The sequence below is a fragment of the Salvelinus alpinus genome, chromosome 25 (genome assembly GCF_045679555.1).
Source record: "Salvelinus alpinus chromosome 25, SLU_Salpinus.1, whole genome shotgun sequence".
Lineage (NCBI taxonomy): Eukaryota > Metazoa > Chordata > Actinopteri > Salmoniformes > Salmonidae > Salvelinus > Salvelinus alpinus.
Genome location: NC_092110.1, coordinates 15,396,541 through 15,409,082, shown reverse-complemented (window position 1 = coordinate 15,409,082; position 12,542 = coordinate 15,396,541). Strand labels below are relative to the sequence as shown.

The 12,542-nt window shown below is 40.8% G+C and overlaps 1 protein-coding gene and 1 long non-coding RNA gene across 2 annotated transcripts in view; one reads left to right on the top strand and one right to left on the bottom strand.

Moving 5' to 3' along the window:
* The window catches only part of LOC139553435 (uncharacterized), an 84,282-nt gene that overhangs the window by 40,763 nt on the left and 30,977 nt on the right, over positions 1-12,542 (top strand). The gene's annotated exons all lie outside the window — the stretch shown is intronic.
* The window catches only part of LOC139553432 (nucleolar protein 10-like), a 54,078-nt gene that overhangs the window by 21,757 nt on the left and 19,779 nt on the right, over positions 1-12,542 (bottom strand). The window contains exons 12-14 of the mRNA XM_071365745.1: positions 11,191-11,257; positions 10,360-10,412; positions 6,437-6,563 (exon numbers count right to left, since the gene is read on the bottom strand). Coding sequence (XP_071221846.1) covers positions 6,437-6,563; positions 10,360-10,412; positions 11,191-11,257 — 247 coding nt within the window. The remainder of the gene's footprint in view (positions 1-6,436; positions 6,564-10,359; positions 10,413-11,190; positions 11,258-12,542) is intronic.

Here is a 12,542-nt window from a genome sequence, read left to right as displayed (position 1 = left end):
TTCAAGATGGATTTTGTCGACAACCTCGCGCGGAATCTGAAGCGCTGTAAGGAGGAACTCTCTAACTACAGATTCAAGAACTTCTCCTTCTTTTTCTTGGATACCTGTAAGTACCAAATTCTCTCTCATGGATCTAGTTTGTATGTCCAGTAAGGCTTCTTTCAGAACGGTGTTCTCCTTTTTAATTCCAATCATTTCGGTTTCAATCTTATTGACTATCCCTTTTAGCTTGTGCGTTTCCTTCTCCAATGTCGCAGCTTTTTCATCACTCATCTCTAGGCTTGCCTTCAACTCTTTTATATCCTTACTAACTAATTCAAGAATACCCAGTTTGTCATTTATTGATTTTAACAGATCGGTTTCGACCTTTACCATTCCCGGTGGTGAGAATATTAAATCATCAGTGTCTGTAGAAGAGTCACGTTTACGTTTTGTAATCGGTTCCCCTGTCTTACTCTCCGTCATGTTTGTTTGTTGCCTGCTTTCGTAATATTTGTCGATAAATGTCTCTAGTTTTAGAATTTGTTTTGTGTTATTGTCCAGATTGAAGGTTATCACTCACCAGATTATGTAGTGCTAATATTTTAGTCTAATTTAGCAGATAATTCGAATATTATGTTTTATCTTGAGGTGCTCTACATAAATCCCTTCAGCCCGCCATTACCCTTACGTTACCTTTACGTCGCTGTTCAGTGTCTGCAGGTTCTTGTTTTTCCCTTTCAATTAAGCCTTAGACAACCAGGTGTGGGGAGTTCCTTTGTTTTTATTTCCCTGGCACCGTTTCCAAATGCTAACGTTTTAGCAGTTGCGGCAAAAGCCCCATTCATGTCATGGTACCGATATTAGCATTTTTCACGCATCATGTCCAAATCATCTGAAAGTATCTAAAATTGATTGTGAAGCTCAACGACATCACTTATAGATGATTTGAACATGATGCGCGTAAAATGCTAATATCGGTACCATGACATGAATGGGATTTATTACCAGGAACAGTGCCAGGGAAACTAAACCAAAGCATGGATTGCTGTCATACCTTGTCCATAGACCGCTTCCAAAAGTGGTATTCAACCTTTTTCAGTGGGGGGACAATTTTTTTCGCCAGAAATTGTCAACCCCACCACAAATCTAATGTTGTAAATGTTGATTTTCACATCAACAAATAACCTTCAATTCAGTACATATTAATCTCTTATCAAAATTAAGAGAAGCAATACATTAATTTACTTAATGAAATTGTATTTTGCAAATTTATCTTTGTCAAAAACGTTTGTATATTGTCCCATAAAAGAATCTGTACTGTTAATTTTTGGTTCCCCCGCCCCCCAAAAATAAAGTTTTATTTAAATTTGGTGGCCCCGCCGTACCTGACTTTGAATACCACTGGCTTACAGGGTAAGGAAACTAATGTCATTTTGTAATTTGGGTGAACTATCAATTTAACTTTGAGACACAGCCAATTGGAATGTGCTGTAAGAAAATGGCATACGACTACAGATATCTGCAGACATCTGCTTCTTTCAACAGGCTGGTTGTTCCCATTTAAACTGACACGTTCAGGACAGTAGGGAACATAGGGTAGGCATATACTTAGCAAAGTGGGTTTTACGATCATTAAGCTTTTACTTCATATTACAGACTTTAATAATCAAATGTATGCTAAAGAAAAACAGTTTTTTCAACAGGACTGTAGCGAAAGCTTGTTTAATTTAGTGCTAGATTCGGCTAACATTGACCTTTCAGCCATTTGGCAAGACGCCTTATGAGAGCATTTAGATAAAGTTTTGTAACATCAGTCTCCAGCCACAATTCTTTAAGCTCTGAATGAAGTTGAGTTAGTGACTGCCATGAGGCTTTTTAGTCTCTGCTTAGTTTCATTCCAGAAGACCACTTTAATTCAGGAATGTGTGGGAGTTGTGGCACGCAAGGACCAGGGTTGGCTAGGTTACTTTGTAAGTGTAATCCATTACAGTTAGTAGTTACCTGTCCAAAATTGTAATCAGTAACGTAACTTTTTGATTACCCAAACTCAGTAAGGTTATCTGATTAATTTCCGTTACTTTTGGATTACTTTCCTTTTAAGAGGCATTAGAAGACAAAAAGGATCCATCAAACGTATATGGTGTGTCATCATAGTGCTCTCTGACTTGTGGTCAGACTTGCTCAGGTGGAACAAACTTAATCTCGTGCCTATTTTTAATGCTGAATTGAATGTCACTGAGAAAGCATTTAGAAGTAATCCAAGAAGTAATAATCTAGTACTTCAAAAGTGTTTATCTAATTACAATATTTTTGCTGGTAATGGAACGTATAACTAGGCAAGTCAGTTAAGAACTCTTATTTACAATGACGGCCTACACTGGCCAGATTACAGTTAGCTGTTTTGTAATCGGATTACATGTAACTCCCCAACCCTGGCAAGGACTGTGTGTGTGTGTGTGTGGTAAAAAGATAGAACCCCCCTTTCCCCAGAAATCTCACTATCCGGCTGGCAGCCTGTCTGTTACATAACAAGGACATTTCACAGCTGCAGTGAACTGAACTCCCCTTCCCCCTAATCTACTCCACCCCTCTCACCCTCCCTCTCTCACCCTCCCTCTCTATCACCCTCCTTTTATTCCTCCCCAACCAACTGAATTTCTCGTCCTTGTCATTTGATCTCTTTAGTGCTAACCCAAGCATTCCTGTTCTTTCAACCCTTCTGTTCACCACCCCTTTATCTCTCACTATGCCTTATTCCATTGCTTAATTTCTCTCTTCATTCCGCCAGTGTTTCCCCTACCGTTCATTTTTAGGAGGGACTTGTAAACCGGGCTGTTGTGTTGCCTCAATATGCCTAAATTCAAAATGGTCTCCACTGAATGGCAAGTGTAGTGCAGACAGCCCTTGAAGTTTCCCTAGGACCTGTCGGCCTAAAAGAACTTGAATGCTCGATTCAATAGGCACTTGTATTTCTGGAGATCTTAGATGAACAAATCTCCACCCCCCTCTCACCTAGGGCTGGGGCGGTAGTGACATTTTGTCAGCTGGTGATTGTCAAGAAAATAACTGCCGGTCTCACGGTAATTGACCATTAATTAACAAACACATCTAACATCTCCTGGCTTCCACGCACAGCCTACAAGACACTGATGCAGACCTTTGGAAAATCTACATTTTTAAAACAAGTCTAATAAATCAATCTAACATAGCCTACACTATCACAATAAATCCATTATTTATTGTAGACAGGTCTAAAGAAACATGATATGATGAAAATGTAGTCTATTTCAGAAGAACAAAATAGCATACTCTGAGTTGTCCTTATGTTAGGTCCTGATCTGGCTGAGCCATACTTAATTTAGCAGACAAGATTTGCTTAGAATTCCGTGGCATTATTTTACAGTATGAAGAATACAATTCAACATAGCTGAATAAAATAGAAAGGATATTTTCTCCAAATGATTTGAGGGAGTGCGCATATGCAGCTATTCTGTGTTGAGCGGTTAACAAAGAAACAGGTCCTCCTATATGCTTAATTTAGAGTTATTTATGCAACCTTAGTTGTGATACAAACATTAGGCTATACATTTAGATTTTTAATACATTATAAGGCTGCATGATGTGAATAATGATGATTTGAAAAAAGTCGCATGAAAGGCTCTGCTTTATCTTTTGCGCAGGGTGCACACACTTCATCAGTTTCTCATTCATAATTTGACAAGCACTTGATAATTCCTCAAATTTCCCGGCAGCATCCCCTTTGTGTGGCCGTAATACCCCCCCCCAAAAATCCATGCCTTTTACAGCCAGTGGTCGTTGTGCCTGTGGGCTGAATATAATAATACCCTTCTCCAGGCTGCATGCTCCGAAGAACCTCTCACTCACATGGCTCTCTCAGATAGTGCATTCGGAAAGTATTCAGACACCTTAAATCTTTCCACATTTTGTTACGTTACAGCCTTATTCTAAAATGTATTAAAATATAATTTTTTTTCTCTCCCCCACATATATATATATATTTCTCATACATCTACACACAATACCTAATAAAAACAAAACGAAAAATGTTTTTTAGAAATGTTTGCAAATGTTTTAAAAATAAGAACAGAAATACCTTATTTACATAAGTATTCAGACCCTTTGCTATGAGACTCGAAATTGAGCTCAGGTGCATCCTGTTTCCATTGAGATGTTTCTACAACTTGATTGGAGTGCACCTGTGCTAAATTCAATTATTTGGACATGATTTGGAAAGGCACACATCTGTCTATATAAGGTCCCACAGTTGATAGTGTATGTCAGAGCAAAACACAAGCCATGAGGTCAAAGGAATTGTCCGTAGAACTCAGACAGGATTGTGTCGAGGCTTGGGAAGGGTACAAAAACATTTCTGCAGCATTGAAGGTCCCCAAGAACACAGTGGCCTCTATCATTCTTATATGGAAGAAGTTCGGAACCACCAAGACTCTTCCTAGAGCTGGCCGCCTGGCCAAACTGAGCAATTAGGGGAGAAGGGCCTTAGTCACGAAGGTGACCAAGAACCCAATGGTCACTCTGACAGAGATCCAGAGTTACTCTGTGGAGATGGGAGAACCTTCCAGAAGAACAACCATCTCTGCAGCACTCCAACAAACAGGCCTTAATGGTAAAGTGGCAAGACGGAAGCCACCCCACAGTAAAAGGCACATGACAGCCTGCTTGGAGTTTGCCAAAAGGCACCTAAAGGACTCTCAGACCATGAGAAACAAGATTCTCTGGTCTGATGAAACCAAGATTGAACTCTTTGGACTGAATGCCAAGTGTCACATCTGGAAGAAACCTGGCACCATCCCTACGGTGGGGCATGGTGGTGGCAGGGTCGTGCTGTGCGGATGTTTTTCAGCGGCAGGGACTGGGAGAAAAGTCAGGATCAAGGGAAAGATGAACGGAGCAAAGTACAGAGAGATCCTTGATGAAAACCTGCTCCAGAGCACTCAGGACCTCAAACTGGGGTGAAGGTTAACCTTCCAACAGGACAACAACTCTAAGCACACAGCCAAGACAACACAGGGGTGGCTTCGGGACAAGTCTCTGAATGTACTTGAGTGGCCGAGCCAGAGCCCGAACGAATATCTCTGGAGAGACCTGAAAATAGCTGTGCAGCGACACTCCCCATCCAACCTGACGGAGCTTGAGAGGATCTGCAGAGAAAAATGGGAGAAACTCCCCAAATACAGGTGTGCCAAACTTGTAGCGTCATACCCAAGAAGACTTGAGGCTGTAATCGCTGCCAAACATTTACTTATGTAAATGTAATATTTCATATTCATTTATTTTTGTACTGTTTTTGCTTTGTTGTTATGGGGTATTGTGTGTAGATTGATGAGGGGGAAAAACGCTCATCCAGTTTAGAATAAGGCTGTAACAAAACAACATTTGGAAAAGGGAAGGGGTCTGAATACTCTCCGAATGCACTGTATCTCAATTCTTATTAGCCAATATCCATCACGTGATCGGGTCCTTCTCACAGGCTACAAGTGAAGACAGACACATCGGGGAAGCAACTGCGTGTGTCTTTATCGAATTCTGAGGCGCATATTGAAGATGTTGGAAGAACTGTCCACATTTACTTTTCGTCAGCCAACAAGATGAGTAGGCCTAACAAACAGCAAAAACACTCGCTTATGTCAATCTACTATCCCCCATAGTACAAAAGTTGACTTTTCTATTCTGTGGGAGAAATAAATATTCAAACATAGTCTTTTAGACATGATAGATCCCAAATGAATTCAACCACTAGAATCAAAATCCTTCTAAAAACAACAGCGCTGACGCAACAAATCAGAACGTTTAGCTTAAAAAGGTTACAACTATTAGGCTATTTCTTCACATTATACGGCAGTAGGCGATAAGCGTGAATGTTCCAAAATGCAATCTATTAGCGGGAAAACACCATTCTCAAAACTGACTGCAAATGTGATTATACATGTAATGCTTTAATTATAAAGAAGCATTTTTATGGTGAAAATAATCTTCCCCAAACTTGAAACTCGCGTTGAGTTTGTATGCCAATTAGGCTCTACACCCCCTGGTAAAGCAGATTAATGTGCATCATTTTAAGAAGTTATTTGGCCACTTTAGTTGTGATACAAACCTTATCAAAACATATATGCCTATGTGCTAGGCTACATGAGGTGTGCGATTATTATTTTTGAAAGTCAGGGAAAAAGGCAGTTTCTTGCCTTACTGCACACAAGCTGGGCATTATTCACAAGTGATAATATATCATTCACAACTGATAAGCTAAAATTGTCACCCATCAGACTATTCTTGATATGATCTTGTCTTTACATATACCAAATAATATGTGTGAATTTGTTTGGATTTAGAATGGACCATTATCATGCACCAGTCTCGAAGCAGGGGCAGGGGAAAGAATACATGTAATCTATGCACTTAACAGCCCTACTCTCACCCAGGTTCTCCAGGTCCTTGCGGGTGACAAACTTGTAGTCATCGTAGACGGTACTCTCAGGGCTCTCCTCCAGCTCCTCTGTCAGGTTGTCCAGGAAGGAGCACCAGCGAGGAGCAGGTCCCAGTGCCTACACAGGGACAACATGGAGGGGAGGAAGGAGAGAAAAGAACAAGGGATGTAGTGAAGGAGGGACAAGGAATGAAGAACAAGGAACATTTGAAGAATTCTAATTCAATATATTTATCTTTTCACTGCGCTGAGGGCTGGTAAGGGAAGTAGGTGTTGGCAACATTCCAGTTGGCTAGGTGTAGTTTCTGCCATGTTGCTTGCACCTATCCAATCCTCTCAGGGCTCTGAGGATGAGTCGACAAGGATTGAATGAGTCTTATCAGATTGAAATCACCCCATTATCGTAAGATAATTTAATGCCACTGGGTTCAATCCAAACTGAGTTCTGTCCTATCAAATCGGAGTTCAAAGTCTACGTAATGTCCCCTTCCTCAGTGTAATCATTGAAGAGCAAATGGCTAATGTTAACTTCCAAACTTTGCCCTACTATAATGTAGGCAGCTAGGGAGGCATGTGTTGGAGGCCTTTGTACACCAGTTGAAAAACCAGGGAGAAAGGAGCTCTCTGGAACTGGAATAATATTCCTGCCTCAAATTCATGAATGATATATTAGATGAGTAAACCAAACAAGGTGACAACGTTGTGTTATATTTGAAGTTACCATTGATGTTCATACCATACCTGAGCGAAAAATGTAGCTATTTATTCAGAGCAGTTTGAGCACTGCTACGTGAATGTTTGATATCGGCCTTCATTTTCTGCAGAAGTATTCCAAAACTCCAATAACCAAAAATAGAATGTGTTTGCTGTTAACAGATGAACGCAATATTTCCAAAGTTCAGTATAAGCTCTTTGTAGCCCCAAACACACGCTATTTAAGACCTTGTTTTCTGTAGCTCTCCACCGCAATGATCTAATCAGTGGTTGATGAATGGGACCAGAAACTAATCGCGTCAGGGTTACCACATGATCTTTCTATACAGAGACTACATTACATTACAGTACACACACACCTCAACTTCATAAAGAGAGACTACTTTACCGTAGAAACACACACATTAACTTTGAAATGAGTCAAAAAAAAAATTATATATATTTTTTTAACAATGTACAAACACTTTTCCTATAAGAACTGAAAGGCTGGTATAGGGGTAGGCCAGTGGTTCTTAACCTTGTTGGAGGTACTGAACCCCACCAGTTTCATATGCGCATTCACCGAACCCTTCTTAATTGGAAAAATAAAATATGATTTTTTCAAATTCAAAACATAGGTATATATTTTACTGGTGCACAAAATGAACCGTTCATCAACATCAACACTGTGTGTTCAAAGAACAAAATCATCAAAACATGATTTTCACACAAAAACAAAAACATAATAATGAATATTTACTGCAAATCAGTGTGACTTCTGCTGTTGCCTTTCAGAGACCAGTTCAGAAATGCGCGGCTTCACCTTGGCAAGTGCCACTCTCATAACAAAGTCTGTTCCTTTTCTTCGTTTTTATGTCCAGCATCCTCGAAAAGGATTGCTCGCACAGATATGTTGTAACAAACGGTATGAAAATCTCCAGAGCTTTCTTAGCAATAACAGGGTACGTTACCATTTGTTGACACCAAAACGTTGAAAGCGTTGTTGTTCTGAAGAGTTGCTGTTGAACCTGGCTCTGCTGAATTTCAATGATTTCATCGAGGTATTCATCATTGACATCTGTTGTCTCAACACTAAACGTGAACGGCTGTCTCACCCATGCTGGATATGACTCTCTTGTAGGGAAGTATCCGTCGAGAGACTTTGCAAGCTCATCTAAGTGCGTGGCAATTGCTTGCTTCAGTTCCGCGGGTACAGAAATGTCTCCGATTCCAGATACATCTTCGATCTTACTTACACAGTCGTCCAGCAGGGGAAAGTTTGCGAAGTTATCGTTCTCTGTTCGTCGTTTCCATAACGGTAGCTTTTTTTGAAAAGCCTTCAGGTTTTCCTCCGCTTCGATGATGTTGACTCCACCGCCCTGCATCTTTTGATTGAGATGGTTGAGAGCTGCGAAGATATCAGCCATGTACGCTAAAATGAGAATGAACTCAGAATTTTTGAAGCAATCTGCATGACAATGTTGGTGCTCTTGCAAAAACAGGGCTAATTCCACACGCACGGCAAAAACACGATTCAGCACCTGTCCCCGGGATAACCACCGAACGTTAGAATGGTACAGAAGTACCTCGAATTCAGAGCCCATTTCTTTACACAGCTCACTGAAGATGCGGTGCCTCAGAGCACTAGTTCGCACATAGTTCACGCATTCCACTACAATTTTTAATACTTCTGCCAGTTTTGGAGGCAAGGTTTTTGTTGCCAACGCATGCCTGTGCAGAATACAATGCGTAACAATGATGTGTGGCGCATCGGCTTTCACTAGCGCACCAAAACCAGACTTTCTTCCCAGCATGACTGGAGCTCCGTCCGAACAAACTGCAGAAACCATATCCCACGAAAGATTGTTGTCTTTGAAGAAGTCATCCACAAGTTTCTTCACATCGGCTGCCTTAGTTGTTGTTGTAAGAGGCTTACAAAATAAGAAATCTTCCTTTATCACGTCGTCTTTCACATAGCGCACGAATACAGCAAGCTGGCTTAGATTGGAAACGTCTGTGGTCTCGTCGAGTTGAAGGCTGAATTTTGCCGGGCTTGAAATCAGATCTGCAACTACTTGAGCCAAGATGTCTTTGCTCATGTCCTCTATTCTGTCGCTGATGGTGTCATTTGAAAGAGGAATTTGGGATAACTTAACTTCAGCCTCTTTTCCCAGCATGATATTCGCTATCTTCAACACAGCTGGTTTTATGAGTGTTTCACCAATGGTGTGTGGTTTTCCCTGCTTTGCGATCAGGTAAGCAACTTCGTACGATGCTGTGAGGATCGGTTTGTTAATGGGTACAAAGCCGAGAACAGGCAGAGTAGCCTTTTCATCGAATCTGGCTCTCTTCACCTTGAATTCAGCGAGCGTTGTGTTCTTGTATTTTCCATCTCCATGCAGCTTAAGGAAGTGTTCTCTTAGTTTTGCCGGTGCTAGACTAGAATTGCTCAACTTGGCATTGCAAATCATGCAGTTAGGGCACTGACTCCCATCACGTTCCGTTATACATGTGAATCCATATTGTACATATTCGTCCGACCACTTTCTTTTTTTGCTCGACATAGCAAGTATGAAGGGATTAAAATATTAAGAAAGAAATCACAAGACGTACCATCACGACAGTCACAAGTCGACTACTGAGCGCACCAAATTCCCTGCAGCACAGATAGGCCAAGCGATGTAGCGTGATCACCTGCAGCCAATGATGGCCAAGCGGGGAGTGTCATCACGAATCATATGAGTCGGATGTGTGTCTTGACCTCCGCCGAACCCCTGAGACTGACTCACCGAACCCCTGGGGTTCGATCGAACCCAGGTTAAGAACCACTGGGGTAGGCACAAGGCCACTTGTTGCTGAAGAACATTCACGTTCCAACAAGGGTACTTTCTAGGTAAAACCCAGTGGGAGGTTTTCTATGAATAATGCCCTTTATAGTGTTTTTTTGCGGACCATAAAACACCAGCCAAATGGGGATGCCGTAAACACTAAACTGAACAAATGAAAGTCTCAAACACTCAAGACCTCAAAACAGAGATCGTCCTTTCGTGCGTTCTCTATACTGCCTTGGTCGATTTGGTTTCAATTCACACCACGGAGTAACTCTATCTCATGGGAAAATGTACCTTTCAAACCAAACATGCACACCGAGGCATGTAAAACTAGCAGTTAAACCAAACTGTCAAATGAGCCCGAGGGAGTGCAAGGGTGGTAGAACTCACAGGGATATAGAATGTATTCATCTTGGGGTCTTCATTGGCAGTGAAGAGCATACCTGTGAAGTTAGGAGAGAAAAATAAAAGATGTGAATGAGTGAGATGAGCTAACGAAACAACCAGATCCTTTTCCCCATACTGAAGTTAGCATGGTTATAAACTAAGGTTATGCGGAACTGTACAAAAAAGCTCATTGTCTGCTGGTTTTGTTTGACTCTAGTTACAAGCCTAACTGCATGAACATGCAGAAAGTAGAGCCCACATAAACATAGGGTGACTAGAGTAGGTATGCAGGCAGTAGACTACACAGAGTCAAATAGGAAATAGCAAAACCCTTGCTGGATTTTTAAATGTTAAAATGTGTGTAACCATTACTGACAAAAGCCTGGCTTGCTCCCATCTTCATCTTCCTTTGACAACAAATCATCCATGCAAATGGTTGTGCCGATTTGCTATTTACGTGAAATTACAGCAATTACATCGTGAATGAGCGTCTTAAACAGTTTAACTCAAGTGCTCACTAAAGATTGCTGTAATTAGGCATAATTGCTGGTAGAGAAGCTGTCAGTGGATAGAGTTGCAGTCTTATTTCAAAAGCAAAGTCCAAGCCATCTCACAAAGAAGCATATCTTTGGTGCAGAAGTGTTTAGGACTTGTTGATGAGGTCACTTGGCACCATCTAGTGGTAGTTGAGCATACTGATAAATTACTACCAAGCAGATAAGAGTGCCTGTAACGTAGGTCAACCCTCCAAGTTAAAATCGGTACAGAAGCAATGTTTAGTGTATCTGGCTCATTGCTCATAGAATGGACCAGTCTTTCTGAGGTGATTCTCACCAGAACCAGGATAGATGCACACGTCGTTGATGTTCGTCTGGGGCTCAATGGAGGAGAACACTTTCCCCTGGGGTGAAACAGACCAAAGATATGGTTAGAATATATGTTCTAGCACTGTGATAGTTAGTTAGTGGTCTCTCATCAACCAAGTGTACAATGACACGGACATTTTTACCATAAAAAATGCAAAGGCGTTTCCAAAAAATGACCACAACATTTAATTTTGAATACTTAATTCAAAGTGCGTTTGGAATAGTGCAGATGACAATGTTCTAAACCTGCAAAAATCATCTTAGCTGGTATCTGTAAATCAACAGATGCATATCTATATTCCCAGTCATGTGAAGTCCATAGTCTAGGGCCTAATGAATTTATTTCAATTGACTGATGTTCTTATATGAACTGTAACTTAGTAAAATAGTTAAAATTGTTGCATGTTGTGTTTATATTTTTGCTCAGTATATATTTTTGTTCAGTATAGTGCACATGTTCAAAATTCATGGATGCCACTTTGGAACCAAGACTTGAAGGTGGTCATTAAACACTGGAGGGAAAGTGGGGTTATTCCAAATAGGGGTGCCTGTTGATATTGTTCCTTTCCACCTCATGAATTGATGTACATTTTCCCAAATACGAATGGAATTGAGAATCATTGGATTGTCTGTTTTTTTCTTCAATGCCTTGGAACCGAAGTAGTGAATATATTTTAGATCATAAGGTATTACATTTATGCCTTCAATACTTCTCTATGCACAAGGATAGTCTGCTGTCCATTGTTAAAGTGAACACAGTTGTGCAGCCCAGTAATACACCTTCATATGAGGTAGTTCAAGACTTCCAGCTTTATAGGGTAAGTGTAAAACATAATTCCACTTTGACATTATGGGTTGTGTGTAGGCCAGTGACACAAAATCTCAATTTAATAAATGTTTTATTCTGGCTGTAAGGCAACAAAATGTAAAACAAAATCAAGGGTAGTAAATACAGTGCCTTCAGAAAGTAAATCCACTAATCACTGTAGATGAAGGGGACGACACAGATTAAAGAAGGATTTTTAAGCCTTAAGACAATAGAAACATGAATTGTGTGCCATTCAGAGGGTGAATAGGCAATATATATACATTTTTAAGTGTCTTTGAATGGGGTATGGTACTAGGTGCCAGGCGCAGTACTTTGTGTCAATAACTGCAACGCTGCTGGGATTTTCACGCTCAACAGTTTCCTGTGTGTTTCAAGAATGGTCCACAACCCAAAGGACATCCAGCCAACTTGACACAACATTGGGAAGCATTGGAGTCAACATGGGCCAGCATCCCTGTGAAACGCTTGACACCTTGTAGAGTTCATGCCCC